The following is a 21,957-nucleotide window of genomic DNA, read 5'->3' as shown; positions in this document are numbered from 1 at the left end:
AATTTCATTAAAAATTCTGGGTAGCTTTTCAGCTTTCCTTTTCTGACAACAGTCAGTGAGCTCTTCGTCTGCAAAGAAATGCAAAATTCACAAGAGATCTGTGGCACCCCAGTAATGCTCTAAGATCATTTCTTCATTTGTTAATGTATATTCTGCTAGATTTTTTTGGGGTCTCTAATCTTTGCTAAATGAGATTTTGTGTTTACAAGCTATCTTTGTCAGGAAAGAGACATTTACTAGTAGGAATGGAATGTCTAGGCTCTTTTTAAAAATCAATTTTCCTGTTATCCAGGGATAGGGGAGCCTGGATATACAATTATGTAGAACATTCAGTTAATTAATTTTGTGCACAAGAGCATTAAAAAGAATTTACTGTATGCTGCATGTTCTTTGGCACTTGTGCACTCATTGGACTCAGAAATGCTGACTAAGGAGCTTAAACTTGAACTTTATTGCTTGGTAACTTTGTATATGTAACACTACCACTACCACAAAGATGATAGTGTTGTTGTTAGTGTTATAGTCATAGATACGAAAACTGGAACACAAGAGGGGACGTCATAACAGTATTATATGCAAAAGCAGCAAACAAACAATACTATAATACATAATAATACACAGAACAATATGAAACTATGTAGAACCACACACCTCTCTAGTACAATGTACCATAAGTGAAGTGAACATAATTTAGGCTGAATTTAGAGCTGCTATGATTATTCAATACATTTAACTAGTCAAGGAAAAATCTGAATCTAATCATATCTTCTTAATTGACTAATCTTTCCTGTACCTCTCCACAATTGCACGCCAGCATGTTGTTTTTGAATAGGCTCATCATGGAGGCAGCTACACTACACTCTTCAGAGGAAAGTCTCTCTAAATATCAGCCACTCTTCTGTATGGGATCATTTCACTAAAAAAACTGACATAACAATTGTTTGTTCACTATGTAAAACACAAATGGAGTTCTCTAGCAGCAATATATCCATGCTTCAATCCTGAAGAGGAAATGCTCTGAAACTAGATAGATAGATAGATAGATAGATAGATACTTTATTAATCCCAATGGGAAATTCACAACTACATCACTACCATCCGTAATCCACTTACATACACTTATCCATTTTTCAGCCAATGTGCTAGCAGTGACACAAGTGACATGTTTAAAATAAATATCCACTCACAGCATTTATGAAATATTTAAATGTTTTCCAGATTTTGAGCACATCACAAGATTTAAAAAACACAATAGGGCAATGAACAATAAAAGCAAAACAATTGTAATGCCCCGAACGTTACTTTTTATGTTATATAAAATTGCCAGGAGAAACTTTACAAGATACAAACAAACATGTTAATCTGCTAAAGGGAAGGGCAGGTCTGCCTCAAAAAATGAGATGTCTATGTGTTTTTAGACAGAAAGGTTATGTTAACATTACATATGAAACACACACTTAGATAGATAGATAGATAGATAGATAGATAGATAGATAGATAGATAGATAGATAGATAGATAGATAGATAGATAGATAGATAGATAGATAGATAGATAGATAGATAGATAGATAGATAGATAGATAGATAGATAGATAGATAGATAGATAGATACTTTATTAATCCCCAAGGGGAAATTCACATACTCCAGCAGCAGCATACTGATAAAAATGATATTAATTAAAGAGTGATAAAAACACAGTGCAAGTTAAAAAGTGCAAGGTGGAAAGTGCGAGACAGGTATAACAGTGAATAATATTGTATAATGTTACCGTTTACCCCCCTCCCCCCCCAGAGGAATTGAAGAGTCGCATAGTGTTGGGGAGGAACGATCCCCTCGGTCTGTCAGTGGAGCAGGACAGTGACAGCAGTCTCTCGCTGAAGCTGCTCCTCTGTCTGGAGATGACACTGTTTAGTGGATGCCGTGGATTCTCCATGATTGACAGGAGTCTGCTCAGTGCCCGCCGCTCCGCTACAGATGTCAAACTGTTCAGCTCTGTGCCTACAATAGAGCCTGCCTTCCTCACCAGTTTGTCCAGGTGTGAGGCGTCCCTCTTCTTTATGCTGCCTCCCCCGCACACCACCGCGTAGAAGGGGGCGCTCGCCACAACCGTCTGATAGAACATCTGCAGCATCTTATTGCAGATGTTGAAGGACACCAGTCTTCTAAGGAAGTATAGTCAGTTCTGTCCTTTCTTGCACAGAGCATCAGTATTGGCAGTCCAGTCCAGTTTATCATCCAGCTGCACTCCCAGGTATTTATAATTCTGTTCTCTCTGTACACAGTCACCTCTGATAGTCACGGGGTCCGTGAGGGGCCTGGGCCTCCTAAAATCCACCACCATCTCCTTGGTTTTGCTGGTGTTCAGTTGTAGGTGGTTTGAGTCACACCATTTAACAATTTAACATTTAACTTCGATTGCTGTCTTAAAATATATTTTGTGATTAAATCCAACATGATCCATAATTTGCTTAATTTTTATTGTAATCTCACTGACACAGCACAATGAATCACTAGATAATGTTTTGATAAGTATTTTAGGATTTTATAGTGAATGCACACTTCTGTCCCAGGACATTTTTATCCAAGAAATCCAAATGTTATGTTGTTTTTCCTTTTGAGTAAGCTTGAGGGAGCTAAAATATTTTTTGGGGTTATTCCATGGTACCATTTTTATGGGTGCCACCAGTCTTCAATGATGTATGCGGGTACCATAGAGTTTCCAGAAAGAGTCATGTGACATTACCAGACAGCCCCCTTAATGCCCCCTTAAATGTATTTCCAGATCATCAGAAAACTTCTAAATACATGTGGTGTTGGTGTGTGAATATACAGTGTGGTTTAACATCTTAGCATTTTGAAGTTAGAGACTTTGGTTCCTGATTAGTGAATTGGGCTTGATGATAGACTGGCTGGACATTCAAAAATAATTTAGTTTTTCCCCTCATTCACTGGTATCACCTTCAATGACTGGCTAGTTGCATAGTCTTGTGCCTGTGATGATTATAAAGTGGTTTCTGAACATGAAATCTCTACAAGGACATTTTTAGGAAAACCAGTGAAATAAAGCACAACATACATATTCACAGATGGGTTAGGAGAAATGTCAAATGTTACAAAGCAAATCAGGGTGCAAAAGTATACTAAAACTTCATTTTTTTTAACTTTCTCCCACTTTAAAGCCACTAGATGGTGAAAGTGGTGTACATGACTGACTTCATTTATTTTTTAATCATTTCAAACAAAACATTCTGCTCTGTGGAACTACAGAGGTACTGCTATGACTACCCACATATGCAGTAAATTCATTCTATGTAAATACACTCACAGAATCTATAATGCCAGGATGCAGTCAAGAAAATGTGTAAAGTTTCACAATGATCCATAACATGCTGTTTAGTAAATTGTTCTCCAAAAACTGCAATAATTGTAGATATCTGTTGTATGAGATTCAACAAATCAAATTCCAACAAGTGATGTTGTTATGGTTAAAATGTAAAGTAAATGTTCATTCAAGCGCCTAGAAGCAGTGTTTTTAAAGCACTGTGTGCTTGAGTTCTGTATGTTTATGAATGACATTTTTATTATTTGGACAGACGTAACCAGAACTACCAGGATATTTTGCGTCTTCTGTCACTTGGGGACAAACAGCTCAACTCCTTTGATATTAGCCTGCGTTTCACTCACCTCTTTTGGTTCGGAGACCTTAACTATCGGCTTGACCTGGATGTGCAGGTAAGTCTTCTTGGAATATATGTGTTTCTTATTTAATCTTCCATGTTTAAAGTTTTCATTTTTTTCCAGCTGATTATGTGTGCTTATGTCTATCTTTCTGTGCCTAGGAGATTCTCAGACATGTTACCAAACAAAACTTTGCAGAGCTGCTATGTGCAGACCAGTTATTCAGAGAGCGTGAGAAGCGAAAGGCCTTCCTCCAGTTCAGTAAGTGACTCTTGTCACATATTTGCCATGTTATTTTCCACAATCGTCTAGTAATAGGACATGAGAAGAGAAGAAATTGCTAATACAAAAATATTTCTAACATGAAATGAAAATTGAATTTTGATTGGTCTAGCCAAGATCAATGACAGACCCACAATTTCCATTACATGATCACAGTCGCCTGGAGCTTATGCCAGCATGATGGATGCAAGGGAGGTGCAAGGAAGCAATCAGTTTCATATGCACATTGGCTCGATTTAGAGATGAAATCTAACCTGACATAAGTAAATGTCATTGGGTTGCAGAAATAAACCAAAGTGCCTGCAGAAATTCCACATAAACACAGAAAGAACGGTGATTAACCTGTGAGCTGAACCCTAGTCCTGGAATTGTAAGGTCTCTGCACTAACCATTGTATCAGTATGCTGCTCTGGAAATAAAAAAAAAAAAGAATAAGATTAATGAAATGTTTTAAATGGAATGTCTCTTCACTTCGTTGCTAGGAAGATGATTAAAAGACCCTCAAGATTCTGTTTTGTAAATAACACAGGTCTTAATTCCAAGTAACTTTAAATTAGTTAAAATGTATTTTGTTAGTTTATTACAAATACATACTAATTTTTCCTTTAGGAATGTCAAACCTTTGTTTAACAAGTCTAAAATACCTATATGAATGAGCCAATGAACTTTAATACTAATAGGTACACCAGAGCGCAATATGGCCTTTGAGGACCAGAATTATGTACTCCTGCTGTGGAACATTTTTGTTCTGATACAGAGCATACTGTAACAAATACTTGGCACAACTATGATGCAACTGTACAATTCCTTGAATGGGATACTAATCCATTTTTGAATATACCTAATTTAGAAGTACCAGTGGGCGGCACGGTGGCGCAGTGGGTAGCGCTGCTGCCTCGCAGTTGGGAGACCTGGGGACCTGGCTTCGCTTCCCGGGTCCTCCCTGCGTGGAGTTTGCATGTTCTCCCCGTGTCTGTGTGGGTTTCCTCCGGGCGCTCCGGTTTCCTCCCACAGTCCAAAGACATGCAGGTTAGGTGGATTGGCGATTCTAAATTGGCCCTAGTGTGTGCTTGGTGTGTGTTTGTGTGTGTCCTGTGGTGGGTTGGCACCCTGCCCGGGATTGGTTCCTACCTTGTGCCCTGTGTTGGCTGGGATTGGCTCCAGCAGACCCCCGTGACCCTGTGTTTGGATTCAGCAGGTTGGAAAATGGATGGATGGATGGATAGAAGTACCAGTTGAAATACTGTACACAAGGTGGCAGCAAAAAAATCTTGGTTTCACGGAGAAAGCATTGCTTTGAAATGTGATGTAGTGATCCTAAACACCCCTTCTTTGTTTAGGAAATCAATTCAAAACTTTACTTCTACACTACCTTCCCACTCAGTACATGATTATAACTTAATTTTCTTTGCAGCTGAAGAAGAGATTACGTTTCCACCAACCTACCGATATGAGCGGGGCTCACGGGACTGTTACCTCTGGCAAAAATGCAAAACTACTGGGGTAAGATATGCCTACCATTTCTATGTGTGTTTCTGTTTTGAAAAGAAAAGTTTCAGTTGCATTTCCATATCCAGCAAGAATGGAAAATGTAATCAGAAAAATGTGATAAGAATAAAGTAAATGATTTCCAGTTGAACAATGTAACAATTTTTCTGTCACGGATATAGTGCCCTGTAATGGACCAGCACCCTGATTTATGCCTAATGTTGCCGAAATTGACCCTGGTTCTCTACAACCCAGAACTGTGTAAGCAGGTTAGACAATAGATGGAGGGACAGATTCAGCTATTGTCTGAGAAGAGAGGGAGAGGGAGGGAGGGAGATTGGTAGGGTAGTAACAACCAAAATACAGTTTTGGTTCACTTGGATAAGTAACATAATCTATCTTGTTCTGGTATCTTATTCATTATATAGATTTTAAGGACTTCATTATAATTAATAAATTAAAAAGAAGTACTAAATATACCATTATTTCTTAGTCAGATCTGAAGGGGTGTCCTGTCTGTTACCCATCTGGAAGCAGAAAAGAAAAGGATTTTACATAAAGTAATAACTCTAAAACACAGAAATACTTTATGCAGTAAGTTAGTAGTATTTCCACTGCAAAATTAATTGTCAACAACACTTACAAATGCCACCCGGATTTGAATATACTTTTAAACTGATGTCTGTACAGTGAATTTCATTTTGCCTCATTTTATTTTCATTGAGTTAGGATTCTTCCACTTGATTAAGAATGTGTGCTAACAGTGAAATGAAGAGTTCATTTAACAGTAATGTCCCACTAAGTGTTATCAGAACAAGAGCATTTTAAAAGATTAGGGATTATTGTGATTCCGGAACTGTCATTAATAAGCAAAGGTTTTCAGTAAGGCGTGAGAGTGCACTTTCCCAGACAATGTGACATAAGTGCCTAATGACATCACCCAGAAATAGGATCTTGACCCAGGTGCATTTTGGATAATCTGAAAGGAGCAACATCTGTGCAATACACTATTTGAGTTGAGTTTGAGCATGTCACCCACACCTTGAGTAAGGCTGTATTTTGTCAAAAGTTGATTTCCATTCACTATTTGAAAATTTAATTAGAAGGTCCTGTTTTGCCACTGCTGTCTCTGATTATTGATACAGTAGGTGTGTCTTCGTAAAAACCTGGTATAGTCTGGAGAAACTGCTTTTACCTGTATTCGACCTCTTTATATCACTGCTTCATTTCCCTACTTGAGCTGCTCTCTGCCACCTCCTAACTTCATCTTAACAGCCCCTAAAATATGGTTCTTTGATGCTGGCTATACAACACAAGGCTAGCATCCCATTAGCTACTCCATGACATAGGTCAAATTATAAAGACCTCTCTCTCCTGACCCAACACACATGAACATAAATGGTACCAGACATAAAGGCTTTTTGATGTATAGACAGTTAATAACCTGTTCCTTGGTATTGCTGATGTTCAGTTGCAGACAACTCTTTCTGTACCCAGAAACAAAGTTCTCCACCTGATTCCTATTCTCAGTCTCACCCTCCCGTATCGATTCACCCCATAAGTGCAGCATCATCTGAGAATTTCTATAAGTGACATGACCTAGAGTTTTATTTATAGTTGGAGGTGTACAGAGTTAAGAGAAAAGGAGACAGGACTTTTCCTAGTGGTGCTCCAGTATTCCTCACATCCATATCAGAGACACAGTCCTTGAGTCTCACAAACTGCGGTCTGCCCAACAGATAGTCTGTTATCCAGGACACCATAGGCTCGTTCACCTGCATATCTCTGAGCTTACACCTTAACAGTGATGGCTGAATTGTATTGAAGGCACTGTAATGTTTGGTTTATAATGGAATCATTGACTAAAATGTGAATGAAAATTTGTGGTGAAGAAGCTTCAAGGAAAAAAAAATGTAAGAGTTAAGTGCCTTCTTTTCCTGCTCACTTTTCTATTTGATGTTACTGCAGCAGTATTTAGACAGGTTAATGAATCATTGATCCTCATAAAGTATTTTGCATTTTGGGCCATGAAGTGTCTCCATCACAACTTTTGTCTAAATGTTTTATAGAAATATTGAATGTCTTGATATCTACAGTATTTCTATCTTCTTCCTAGGTACGAATCACTGCTCCATCATGGTGTGATCGTGTGCTTTGGAAGTCATACCCTGAGACTCACATTACCTGTACTTCTTATGGTGAGTCCAGCTTGAAAATATTTGCAATCAAGCTAAATATTCACTAATCTATATATGTATGTCTGTCCACTTTCACGAGAGAACTGCAAAACGGATTTAGATCAGGTTTTTTTCGATAATTTGCTTGAAGATTCCAGTTGATTTTTTGCAACTTCTCTCTTCGCGCTAAGTATCATAGTTCACTTGCAGTAACGATTTATTTGACCGAATCTGAGAGAGTCACTGTGGGGCGAGGGGAGATGAGTGGGACCCCCTCACTCACGCGCAGCCTCCGTTCAAGTCGATCTACCTCTCACCATGTGTTGGAGTGTACCTTGCCTCTGTTTAGCTAGTGATACCAGTTTGTTCAACAGACATTATCATCTACAGATTGTTAAGGAGTAATGTTTGACATTTTTGAGAGACAAAGAGAGAGAGAGAGAGAGAGAGAGAGAGAGAGAGATCAGAGCTACGTGTGTTTTAGAGGGTAGCTGCTGATTGCCAGAGATATCAGGTCCACATTCTTATCTCCACACGCAGGGGTGCTCTCCTGTCAGAGCTGAACATGATCAGATATAGTGCTAATGTTTGCCATTCGAGTATACCTACCATCTGCTTGCCCAGGGTTACATTTTTTAAACATTTTTATTGATTTTTAAAGTTTGTCCTATTTCACTACTATGTGGGTGGAGCCACAGGGGACATCTAGTTTATTATAAAATAAATTCTATGGGACACAAATCTTTAACTTGCTCTACTAGATAGATAGATAGATAGATAGATAGATAGATAGATAGATAGATAGATAGATAGATAGATAGATAGATAGATAGATAGATAGATAGATAGATAGATAGATAGATAGATAGATAGATAGATAGATACTTTATTAATCCCAAGGGGAAATTCAGATACTCCAGCAGCACACTCTCGGCGGCGCTTGAGTCATCCTAGAATTATTTTTATTGTTAATTCCTGTGAATGTGTTGCATCTATCTATCTATTGAAATGGCATTCTTTATTTAATTACCTATTATTTAGCATTAAACATTACTACAGCTTAAATGTCAGCACATCAATGGTACATGAAAATTTGAGCAAATTCTGGAGGTGCACTCATTCTGACTCCTTATATCTTATATTCTTCCAGGCTGCACTGATGACATTGCTACAAGTGACCACTCTCCTGTCTTTGGAACGTTCCAGGTTGGAGTAACATCTCAGTTTATATCCAAGAAAGGTAACTCCACTAAAAAGAAATGTAAATCTTTTCGGGTAACAAGAAAGATTAAGTGGAATGCTGAGATGTTAACTCTAGGTTATATCTCATACTATTCAACCTCTCTTACATGTCTTCTGAGACAGACCCTACTTCAAATACAGAACAAGCCTGTATTGTTTTAGATGGAATTGATGCCATTCTCAAGACAAGCAGCAAATCAAAGTTCTTTATTGACTTTCATTCCTATAGCCTGGAAGGTGTGTGCACATCCTCTTTTATCTTATGTGTACTGATCGCTTTTCAATATTCAATGTCTAACACAGAGTAAATGAATCACACTCATTTCAGAATTCAGGAGATCAGGGGAGAACGACTCACAGAGCAGTGAGATGACGGGTTTTCTGAAATTGTCCTGGTCAGCCAAACAGCTTCCCAAGGTGCTAATTGAACAAAACCTTTAGAGTAAAACACAAGAACAGGTCTTCTTTTGCTCCGTACTCACTGTCTTGCCTTCCTTTTACAGCTCATTCCAATCTTGTCTGACATGGAGTATCTTCGTGGTCAGCATTTGCTGATATCTATTAAATCAAGTGATGGATTTGAGTCATATGGTACGTATCTGTTTATAATTAACACACTTACTGGGAACAGACATCGTTATAAAATGCCAGTGTTCTCAGTTTCCGAGAAGTCTTTTCATTTTATCCTCTTCCTTTTTTCTGCTTCTGTCTTTGTCACCATTGGTCACTTGGTGTTGTAATTCATACTCTTTTGACCTTTTAATTTCATTTTGCATTTTGGGCTTTGCTGATCTTCTGTTTGACTGTTTGACATTGACCTTGGGATGTTTCCTGCCTATTATGTCGCCTAGTCTGTCACAGCTTCATTTCCTGGTCCACTTATCAGCCTGTTAGCCTTGCTAGTCAAATTTTCAGTGTAAATCACAACACTTTTGCTTACTATCTCCATACACCAACCTCAAATGATCGTATCATCAGTGATACAATGGTAGAAAAATTTTCATGGATTGGGTTCCATTCCAAGTGGTGCTGTGATGTTCCTTTTCATTCAAATAGCCAGACCTTTAAATTTTCTCCTTGGCTGCGTGTCTTTGTCAATGTACACTTCTTCTTCTTTCAGCTGCTCCCGTTAGGGGTTGCCACAGTGGATCATCTTCTTCCATATCTTTCTGTCCTCTGCATCTTGCTCTGTTACACCCATCACCTGCATGTCCTCTCTCACCACATTCATAAACCTTCACTTAGGCCTTCCTCTTTTCTTTTTCAACGTACACTATGGTGATAATTTTTTTTTTGAGGATCTATAAAGATACTCAGCAGAGACCAAACATGTACCGGGCTTTTGAAGTTGAAATGGATTCATAAGATCCAAAGCTCTCTTGACCCACAAGATCTGTGTTCATATTTATCAAGCATTGAAGAGTAGGGAAACAGTCCCAACTGTGTGATGCAAATTTCAGTGCAGAATAAAAATAAAGGTGATCATGAACACAAAGTGTTTTGTAATAGCCATCATATTAGTCTGATGATAATCAGGACTGCATGGGTGATTGGCAGCAAAATGTTAAGCAGTTACACTGAGCTCTGCATTTCATGAACCCCTGGACCATTCACTTTATATCCTACCACCCTGGGAAGCTTCTAGAAGCCAGGTGGAAACTCCCGGGGCACTGAATAAATAAAGAAAGCCTTGCAGAAAATAAGGGGGGGGTTATGGATAGGGTCATGAGGGACACAGAAAGAGTGAATGTGACTTCAGAAATTGCACTAATAGCAGTGGCTAGTTACAGTAGCTGTTATATTACCAGACATTTTCTGTAGCCATACCAAGGGCAAGGTGATTCTTCTGAAAGTAAGGTTGTGGATCATTCATTGTTAAATAAACTCATCTGTTACTAGGTTTAAGCCTCATTCGGTGTATGTGTGTCTCATCATCTCGGTGCTTGTTACAGTGTTATTCTTGATGCTGTTCTGAAGTGCCCACAATTACCAGCTGCTTAGCACAATATCCTACCTTATTATGTTTTCCTTCTTCTTCTTTTAATAGTTTTATTAGTATTATTGTTATCTTTCTGGTGAAGTAGTAACATTAGCATCAGAAAACTACAAAGCGTTACCATGATTTTCAACAAAACTACAAAATGTCATCATGAGTACCACTTTGTGGCTTGGGCTGCTGTAAAATCATGATGTCATTCATTCTCAAACGTGAACTCTTACTCCTAGCTGTGAGTAAGATGTTTCATAACTGCTTGTCATGTCCCGCTCTGATGTAGGACAAATTCTTATCCTAGTCTGACTTTTAGTGCAATTCGTAGGAGTAATTTTGAGATGCCTAATAAATATGGACCCTATTTTCCAAAGACAGCTGTAAATCCTAGGTCTCCATGCACATCAGGGTCTATAATTATACACATTATCAAAACCAAGTTCCCAGCTAGGAAAGACAATGGGGCTTTTCTGGGCTGACACATGTTAACATTGGATGTTTTCTCTTGTGATTTAAGCTAGAAACATCAATTGCCCTACCCTAGTGTAATGTCATTGACTTTAGTCTGTTTCCACTTAATCTATAGTGTGACTAGACCATATCCCTTGCACTTTCTAAAACCTTAAATCACTAAAGTGAATGCCTAACTGTAAAAATATTCAAATACTGATGTATCTGAAGCATTTTTAACTAACTGGAAAACTGTTAAATTATCAGGTGTTTGCAAAACTTACAGTTTCTTATAGCAAAAAAATTAGACTTTCCTAAAAAAAAAAATCAGGAGTGGTCTCCTCTAGACTTTCTCGTATACTCAGATATTGGGATGGATAGTTAAAGAGTAAACCGCAAGACAATGATTATATTTTTATATTATGTACATTAAAGAACCATCAACAACAAATCAAATTAATAATATATTGAACAATTATTATAAAAGTAAAGTTGAATAAATCGGACTGTGCAGCTGCATGAATAAAAGGTAAAGTACCACTTCCGGTTAGCAGACATAGCCCAAAAGTTGATGGAAATCCACATTTTATACCTAATACTTGTATGCAAAATTTTGTTGACCTAAGTGAAAGTGTTTACATACACACACACACACACACAAAGACTGACACACAGACATAATTCCAAAAATGGAGGAATTTTTGGAGGATTCCAATACTTTCCCTATACTTCATATACAAGAAAGTCAGGGAGGTCTAAAATGTTGAGATTCATCAAAATCTCGACATTGAATTTTTGGACGATTACAATGCTTTCCCTATACTTCGTATACGAGAAAGTAAAAATCAGTTTTAGGAAAGAACCTTAACCATTATTGTGCTTTACTCTTAACCATTAGTGCTTGATGGAGACATGTTCTGTTTTTCATATCCTTGAGGCATCTGTTTATCAGTCACTTCAAGTTTCTAACTCAGACTATAAGCTTTACACACATCTTTAGCGTATCTTGAATGACATGTGACATTGTGCTTTTTTTAAGTAATGCTAATATATTTGTAACATTAACTTCTTGAACGATATTTTGTACACTTTCCAACCCCCTGTGCAGGTGAATGCTGTATTGCTTTTCGCTCTCTAATTGGCAGCACACCACAGCAGTTTGAGACGTTTTTGATACACCGTGGGGAAGAAATGGGCTCTATTCGTGGCTGGATTCAAGTCTATGTGCCAAAGAACCACTGCAACACAAGGGAAAGGATTTATGGTAATTCAAGAATCTTTGTTGCCTCCCTCATACTTTCAGAAACTATAAAAAAGTGTAATCAGAAATTCTGTAGTCATGTCCATATGAGGCATTATCTATCTCTCATAAGGTGAAAATCTTCCATTTTCAAGGCAATAAGCTGTGGTATGTGAGCCTAAAGATTTTTCAGAAACAATGATTCCGCATCATTTATTTGTAAAGCAATCGATTTCAAAGTTAATCGTAACCTTGGGACTTTTAAAAAGGATAGAGAAATGGATCCTATATGTTCTATATTGGAAGATATGCACTTCACTTGTTGACATGCCATAGAGTCTTCATGCAAGATTACTTGTTCTAGGTGCAAATTCCAGACTTTCAGCTCAGTGCCACTTATTGTTGACACTCCCCTACCTATTTTCCTTAAGACCTCTGGAATGCTATTAGTCCAATAGTTACTGTACAAATGGTATATTCAAAAGTCACTATTTGCTGCTTTAGTGTTTTGTTTCAGTGTGCTCCTTAAAATACAGTACAATTACAGCTATGGGCATGTTATTGCATGTTTATCTTTGTACAGAATGGTTTTGCTTTGAAAAGGATGAAAGCAGTGGGCATTTATCTTCACATCAAGCCAACAGTGACAGGTATGATCTTTTCAAAGTATGTGATGTTGAAAACCTTTTAAAAATTGGTGGATGGGGGAACATCATATTTAATCAATGGCAAAGGGAAGCAACACTGATTGATTACAAATTAGTAAAATGTCCATTTGATTAGATAGATAGATAGATAGATAGATAGATAGATAGATAGATAGATAGATAGATAGATAGATAGATAGATAGATAGATAGATAGATAGATAGATAGATAGATAGATAGATAGATAGATAGATAGATAGGACATCCTCATCATAATGTTTAAAGCTTGGCTCTGTCTTGAGCATCCTCAATTTTCATACATTTCACCTTCATATTGGCGTGCATAACTTCACACCATGTTTTCTTGAGTTTGCCCTTCGGACACTTTCATCTAAAGTTAAACTTTTTATTTTCTTAATCTGTACATCATCTGCTCTTCTCTAAACATGCCCAAACCATCTGAGTGTGCTCCGTTGCATAATTTCTGCAATATCTTCAACGCATAACATGTTACAAATATCGTCATTAGTTCTATGTTCTCGTAAAGACACACCAGCCATCCATGCCAGCATTCTCATCTTAGTATGTCTAATTGTGCTAATTTCTCTAACTTTCACAGCCCACATCTCACTCGCATACACTAGAGTAGTTCTAATACAGCACTTGTACACAATACACTTCATGTGCAAGGAAACATCTTTGCTTAAAATAACACTAGAAAGATCCCTAAACGTATTCCACGCACTTCTTACTCTGGCAGCAAATGCACAGGAGCAACATCCTTCAGCACTCAGCATATCTCCAACAGTAATTGTCACATGAATCAAACCTATGTCATTTGACCTCAAGAAACGTGAAAGGTGTATTGTCACTTTAATCGCCTAAGTACCTCTTGCATACAAATGAAGCCTTCAACTGTCCAAAAGACCCTCTGATACCGCTACATTGCCTATGGATCCACAAGTCACAATTGGTGCATAAAATGGAGTTCACCACAACACCATCTTCACACACTCTACAGGGATATTTGCAATTTAATGGACCAGTACCCTGCCTTATGGAAACCTTGTCACACATTATTTTTTTTCTTAGCTTTGTTAACTTTGAGGCCTCTTTCTTCAAGACAATGCGTCCACTTGGTTAGCATCTCCTTTAATTTTGCTTCACTGTTTTCAACTAGTATCAAATCATCGGCATAGAGGAGTTCCCATGGTTGACCCTTTCTGACATTCATCATCAGGGATTCTAACACAATTGTAAAGAGAGATGGACCCCCTGATGAACTCCCACCTTGATGTCAAAATAATCGCTATAGCCTGTGTTGGTTCTGACTCTCATTTTAGCACCTACAAACATGGTCATCACTGCTTGCACTAACCATTCCTTGACACCAGATTTTCTCAGTACCCACAAGACCACTAATAAGGTACCTGACAAAAGCCTTCTCAAAGTCGAGAAATGCCCACCAAAGTTCTTTACCTTTCTCACTGTGTTTTTTTCTTGGAGTTATCTGGTGACAAAGATTAAATCTGCGGCACCTACACGTGGCCGTAAACTGACAACTTTCATTGCTTGTTCCAAATGTTTAATTCTTCTGTACGAGCCACATTCCATAGGGTCTCCTTTGCCTTTAAAAATGGGGACCATTTCACCAAGACACCAACTTTGAGGCAATTTAACTAGAGAAACAAAGTTATCTCAGACTTCTGTCAATGCATCATGTACAAAGTTGCCGCCCACCTTTAGCATCTCTGCATCAATACCAGTTGGGCCAGCAGCTTTTCCATTCTTCATGCGTTTCAGAGCTTCAACAGTGTCCCATCTGCTTATTAACTCAGCAGGTCCTTCAACAGGCTAATGCTTTAAATCATTATTTCAGTCGTTCTCTTGATTCAACAATTTGTCAAAATATTCCTGCCATTTTGACACTTTTGCAAGTGAGGATGCTCCCTCTATTGTCTTTCAAGAAATGGATAACAGAAATATCTTTGATGTTCTCTTTTCTTCTGCTTTGCTATTTTGAAAACACTGCATCTCTCCTCTCTTTGATTTAGACTTTGTAGATTTGAGCCTGAATTCAGGCAACACATCTTTCAGTTTCCTTTTTTGCCTTAACATACTCAACATGCTTTGAGGCTCTTTCTGCATCTTTAGTTTTTTGCCATTCTCTGAACTTAACCCTTTACTAGTTACCTTACATCACCACCATCGCTCAGTATGCACTGGCTTATTACTTGTTACATCACAGACATCCTTAACAACGTTCACAAGCATGTTTTCAAAGGAAACCCATCTTAGACTTTGGCTATTCACCTCTTCTGCTTATTGTGCACCCCAGTCTTGCCTTTTTTTTTGCAAAGTTGTAATGAGTTTCAAGTTCTTGAAGTCACCATGATTTAATTTTTGGATGGAAGTTTTTGTTCTTTTTGGTTTACCTTTGATTTTCCATTTCAGGTCAGCAACTACTATATGATGTTGGGTCACACATTCTTCTCCTACAATTGACTTGACATTGTAAACCTATTTCTTCTGTCTAGACATAACAAGTATCATGTCAGTAGTGCTTTTCATGTCTGCTGATTTATAACTTAGTAAATGCACTTTCAGTTTGTGTTCATCACTGACTTATTAATGGCTTCCACGAATTCTTAGATACTATCTCTTTCTGTATTTCTGTTACCAAAGTCAAAATTTCCATGAACCTTAGTAAAGTTTCCTGCATTTTGCTTTAGCTGCCCATTCAAATCTCCTGCAATAAAAAGGTCCTCATCATCGCTAATTTTCATAACTGCATTTTCTTGCTGTTCCCAGAAGAGGAACGTATCTTCAGTGCAAGATACTGACACTAACTTTGCTGTTGCCTAGGACAAAGGTGACCATGAGAATACGGTCATTTAACATTTCTACACTAAATATGCAGTCGATTAGCTTTGTGGAAATCAAAATGTCAACACAATTCATACCATCTCTACCTCTAGACCACAGCAAGTATTAACATTTCGCCTTCTCGAGGTTTTACACAATTCATCAGAGTGACCAGGTAAAGATCCAATATTTCAGGTTCCTAAATGAAGTCTAAAATGAGGTACCCCTTTCTAATTTCAGCAGCTCATCCGAGGTTTGCCCCATCACCTAGCCCCCAATTGCCAGACAACACTAGCCAGGGGTGGTGTTTAGTGCTGTGCCCCTGATTGCCAATCGATGGTCTGGAGTCTCAGCCCCCCATCTTTCAAGTTAGTTCTCATTTGCAACATGATCATATTTAAAGCTTTGTCAATAAGATAGTGTCCAGATGACCTTCCTGATGACAGCCAGTATTATTGGTACTGGACCTAGTATTTGGCTCAAGAGCCTAACCAACAAGGCAGCGGGTGCCAGTATTATTGGTACTAGTCCTGGACTAGATACATAGATGTGTAAAATGTAATTAAGCAATCGTCAGATGTGAGAAATTTGTATGAGCTCAACATTTCATGTGACCTGCAGGTTACACTAGTGAAATACATGGCATTTGAGCATTTACCTTGTTGTCCTTTTAATTGTGATTGAAACCTACTGAATTAGATTTTGATGAGGTGGAAGGCTCAAGTGGTCCTATAAAACCTCCATTATAAATCCTCACAGAGTTTATGTCATGAATTTCACTGGGGTATTACATACACAGCTAAATAAAATTATTTTAACTAATGTTTATGCTTTACACTGTTTTTCTCTTTAATGTACCTAAATATTTTAAAACTCAAAACTCTGAACATCTGTCTCTATGCTTTTGCTGTTTTAGGACTCCTTCTGCCCCACTGGCTGCTCTGCCTAGCAGTTACATTAATCCTGCCTATTACATGTTTGAAAATTTTCCTCCACCAAAGATGAAGCCTTTAGATGCCTGTAGCTTTCCTATGTCTTCTGACTCAAATGCAGTACCCAGCAAAGACTTCATATTATACCCAAAACTTATTTCAGGAAGCAATAAGGGAGGTCAGAAAACCTGCAACTCTAACTTTGCCGAAATTGAAATCCCAAGCTACCCATCAAATTTTGAGCTTTGTAAAGACTTTGGAACTCAATCAAGTAAGTCCTACCAACTTTTTCCAAAAAAAGAAAAACCTCTCCTTAATTCAGGGCAAAGAAGGGAACATGTGGAAACTAGTCATCACAAGGATAAAGCCCTCCTTTCCAAGGAATTCTTCACAGTCCATAAAAATCAAGATGAACTTCTTTTACGGAGCCACAGTAATAGCCGTAGGGATCGCCTAAAGGTGTATAATGATCATCTGCCCACACTGTATAAATCCCAGCCTCTTTCAGTGTACAAAGACAAGCCTAACTCTTCTAAGGATCTTCTGCTTCCTCTACACAGAGAACAATTTCAGAGATCTGCAAGATCAGAAACATTTGTCTCTGGGATGCCAGAGCCTCTGCCTGGACCACCCATTGGTGACCACTCCTTCACTGCTTTGCAAATTGCAAAATCCCTAAGTGATATTGACTTTAAACCATTTAAAAATGATTATTCTGTTCCCAAGCAGCAAACTCAAGGACGTAATTTAGGGTGTGAAGTGCTTGATCCCACAGAGGGGTGGCAAAGAATAGTCAGAATGAAGCAAGGACTTCGTCAAAGTGAAAGAGAGGTACAGAATGAAACTTTTGCCTCATTACCCTTGTTATTTTCATGCTAGTCTCCATTTGTAAACTTCTGTTGATCACCTACTATCTACAGGCATTTTCAATGCATTGTGTCCCCCGGTCAGTGGGAGAATGGCTGAGGTTGCTGGGATTGCAGAGATATGAGAAGGTCCTGTATCTTAGTGGCTGGCAGGAACTGGATTTTCTCAGGTAACATCAAAACAGATATTGTAAAAAAACGTATATTCTAATATTCCCAAGTTGACACAATACATAATTCTTTTTCTTAGTGTAATTGTTTTGACGATCTTCTGTTATTATTAAGCATTCCCTTTAGCAAGTCCATCCTTAAGGAATCACATAAAAAATTTAAACTGAATTTCTTACCCAATCAAAAGCAATTGTGTGGATTTGCTCACAGTAAAAATGCACAAAGTTTCAGTTATTTTCAGTCAGCTACTGTATTTAAAAGTGATAGATAGATAGATAGATAGATAGATAGATAGATAGATAGATAGATAGATAGATAGATAGATAGATAGATAGATAGATAGATAGATAGATAGATAGATAGATAGATAGATAGATAGATAGATAAGTACAATATGGTCCAAACACACACTAGAATGACTAAAAAAGAAAATAATTAAAAAAAAAAGAAAACTTCTGACTTGGCTGTCACAGTAACAGTGAGACATTATGCGGACATATTGTTGTTGGTATAAAGGAGCCCCAATTTTGTTTCTGCTGAATAATTTGTTGGGTGAAACTTCTCAGTGTCAGTGAGTCCGAGAGAAGATGTGTTCATAATGGCGCTCAGTTTTGTTTTAATACTTTCTTTTGCTACTACCTCCAGGGTTTCCAGAGTGCATCCCATAATTTAGCCTGCCCTTTTAATTAGCTTGTTGATACAGTTGGTCCCTCTTGAAGTGATTTTACCAGCCCAGCATACAACAGTATAGACAAATACACTGGCTGTCAAGAGCTGTAGAAGTTGTGAAGGACGTTGCTACACACGCAGTCTCCTAAGGAAGAAGAGCCTGTTCTGCCCTTTCTTATAGAGCTCCTCTGTGTTATGAGACCATTCCAACCTGTCATTAATGTGGATCCCTAAATGCCTGTAGGAGTGCAGTATCTAGACATCCACTCCATGAATAGTGACTGGACATAGAGGCTGTTTGATGTGGCGAAAATCAATAACCAGTTCTTTGGTTTTGCCACTTTTAAGTTGCAGACATTTCTCTTTGCACCAAGAACCAAAGTTCTCCACCTGTGTCCTATACTCTGTCTCATCTTATAACACATAAGTGCAGAATCATCTGAGAATTTCTCTAAGTGACCTGACTGGGTGTTACCTGGGTGCACAGAGTGAACAGAAAAGGAGACAGGACTGTTCCTTGTGGTGCTCCAGTGTTGCTCACATTCGTATCAGAAACAGAGGATGAGAAATCCTCTAAAGGTGCTGTTTTCTAGATAGTACATGCTTTTCAAGAACTCTGCCTAAATGTTGAGCTGCAAGAGACAGTACAGCAGAAGACTTTTTCTTGAAGGGAAGTTGTCAAGTGAATTTAAGCCATTTACTGCAGAACTCTATACACAAGTACGAGGTTTTAAAATAGTCTCTAAACCTACCTGGAGACCACTGTAGGGTTTTAAAATCTGGAGTAACATGTTTGTACTTCTTAGCTCTACTTATGATGTTTTCTTCCATGCTTTGACATAAGCATAGAGAGAACATTTCAAAAAACTTGAGAAAAAAGCATTGTGGTACTTAAGCAATGAATGAAATAGGCTAGCAAGATCCTAGATGTTAATACAGTGAATTTGTTATTACTTACAAGCTGGTATATTATTTTTAATCAGTGTAAGAAATAACACCTGAATTTCATATATATTTCAAGTGAATTCAATCAAACTAAAATTTAAGCAATATGAGATAAGAGTCCTAATGAATTATTGTTTGCAGAATAACAGCAATATAACTTTCTTTTTGTCACAACTTTACTGTTCCTCGGTAAAAGCAGTTGATTATTAATATACAGTAACTGAAAAAATATAATTATACAGTATTTTATTAATGAATACAAGTGGATACAGATACAGATGAAAGATAAAATGATGTTGCTTAATTACATTTCATATTAGCAACATATAAAGAGGTGAAAAGATTTGTTCCAGCACAAAACACAGAGGTGTTCTATGTCTAACTGCAGACAGTCTTTGGGCTCCTGAATGAATTGAAAATGATCTAAAAATCTGATGAAATCCACCTAAGAACCAGGGGAGTCCTACACCCCACAACATACACAATAAGAGGAGGCTTGACAAGCAATCTCTGTATTATCCAACCATTGGCTCCATAAACTTTCATGGTGGTTAAAGAGGCTCCATCTGTTACACAAGAACTAAACCAAAGGTATTGTGTCAAGTCTATACACAAAACGCAGATTCACTAGTTAGATAATACATTAAGTAAAACCAAGTAATTATTTCAAAAGGTTGGTACCATAGTAAATGAATGTGAAGTCCACAATAATAGTGACAGGTAGGCTGTTCTACCACACTAGCGATGTTAGTCAGTGTTCGGTTAGCTGTATTCAACAGATGTATTGCTACTTAACAGTGTAATCATTAGAAAACCAGAGAGAGTAATATTACATCCAGGAAGGCGCATGTCTGTAAGTACACAGGACCAAAACATCTACTGGCAAAGTAAGCCAACATTTGGGACTTCTTTAAGACTGTAAATTTTCCTTTACAGAAAAGTATTGATCAACTTTATCATGAAACTATAATCACATTCTCATAAAAGCCCTTAAGGGTTAACCCAACTCAGTAAGGAGATGATTCCACCCACTTATACAAATAGCAATAATTAAATCTAAAGTGAAACTCTGCATTTTTGTAACATGTAACAAACAGACCAATTTGGTTCTGAATAGAATAGAGTATATACTGACACATATTTTGAATAGCATATCTACTAGTATGAATTAACTCATTCATTCATTCCTCCTTCCAGTGACCTTACCGAAGAAGATTTGCTTAATGCCGGCATCATAAACCCTGCTCATAGAAGAATGATCCTGCAAAACCTACCTGATACCTGGGAGTAGCAGAGACCAAAATAAATAAATGCCAAGGTTCTCTTACTTCAAACAGAAACACAGCAGATGAAAAAAATGTCTTTGTGTAACATGTTCTTCAAGAAACTCTGCACATGATGTTCCTGTGAAAAAGTCAATTTTACAAACATGCTCAGTGCACAAATGCACAATATTTAGGAGAATGTACACAAGACCACAGGCTCTAATCAGTCTAACCTGGGGTCTAAAAAGGTATATGGTAAAAGAAGCAGCTGGAACTAATTTCGTCTTTTGAAAGCAAAGTGCCTGCTCCGCTCAAGCTGCTTATGAATACTGAAGTGTTGTGCATGCTGTGTAAAATTAAGAAGCTAATGTTGTTGCTACAGGGTGATCTTTCTAAAACCACTGAATGTATGCATTGTTGGCCTCTCAGGAAATGACCATAAAGTGCCTGGAACTGGGACTATTATTCATATATTTGCATTTTCTGTCTTTTTTAATTCTAAGCTGTGCTTAGCACTTTCTTTTACAATAAAGCCACATATTCATTGTGCAAATAAGAAATAACCTGTTTGTTGAAGACTTTATTTTGTTGTTGTCCTGCTGTTCTCTGTAAAGCTGTTCAAGTTTTGGGTCATTTCTGGTAAGTAGGATTATAAGCATTAGTATTACAGTATTTACAGGGAGTTAGCTTAATTATCATCCATACTGTACACTGGCCTTCTGTGTGTGAGGGTGAGGTTGCATGTTCCTTGCCTGTCTGTGTGTCCCATCTGTGATGATTTGTTTCCTTGTGTCCAAAATCTGGAAGGTTGTCAGTTCAAATTCCTTTACTGCCCAAAGGGTTCCAATTTGAACCATGCCCTTAACCTGACAATTGCCCTGGGATGCTGTATATTGGCTGACCCTGTGCTCTGACCCCCAAATATCATGCAAAAAGACAATTTTCCCTCAGAGATTAACAAAATATATCAAATCAAAATCATATATTGTCAGGACAGACTCCCAGGGGCCTTCCCCCACAGCACTATACTGCAGAAAGTGGTTATGGA

The 21,957-nt window shown here is 37.9% G+C and overlaps 1 protein-coding gene across 1 annotated transcript in view; it reads left to right on the top strand.

Annotated features, from left to right (window-relative positions):
- inppl1b (inositol polyphosphate phosphatase-like 1b) overlaps positions 1–21,472 on the top strand; it is a 106,558-nt gene extending 85,086 nt beyond the window's left edge. The window contains exons 15-27 of the mRNA XM_028815817.2: positions 3,596–3,734; positions 3,842–3,941; positions 5,377–5,465; positions 7,567–7,648; positions 8,778–8,867; positions 8,993–9,106; positions 9,198–9,286; positions 9,373–9,460; positions 12,418–12,573; positions 13,133–13,199; positions 16,978–17,824; positions 17,914–18,029; positions 20,842–21,472. Of these exons, the coding sequence (XP_028671650.2) occupies positions 3,596–3,734; positions 3,842–3,941; positions 5,377–5,465; positions 7,567–7,648; positions 8,778–8,867; positions 8,993–9,106; positions 9,198–9,286; positions 9,373–9,460; positions 12,418–12,573; positions 13,133–13,199; positions 16,978–17,824; positions 17,914–18,029; positions 20,842–20,935 (2,071 nt within the window). The 3' untranslated portion in view covers positions 20,936–21,472. The remainder of the gene's footprint in view (positions 1–3,595; positions 3,735–3,841; positions 3,942–5,376; positions 5,466–7,566; positions 7,649–8,777; positions 8,868–8,992; positions 9,107–9,197; positions 9,287–9,372; positions 9,461–12,417; positions 12,574–13,132; positions 13,200–16,977; positions 17,825–17,913; positions 18,030–20,841) is intronic.
- The last annotated feature ends 485 nt before the right edge of the window (positions 21,473–21,957 follow it).

The sequence above is a fragment of the Erpetoichthys calabaricus genome, chromosome 12 (assembly GCF_900747795.2).
Source record: "Erpetoichthys calabaricus chromosome 12, fErpCal1.3, whole genome shotgun sequence".
In the NCBI taxonomy this organism is placed as follows: domain Eukaryota; kingdom Metazoa; phylum Chordata; class Cladistia; order Polypteriformes; family Polypteridae; genus Erpetoichthys; species Erpetoichthys calabaricus.
The sequence above is the reverse complement of the archived record's forward strand: the minus strand, read 5'-3'. Positions and strand labels throughout refer to the sequence as shown.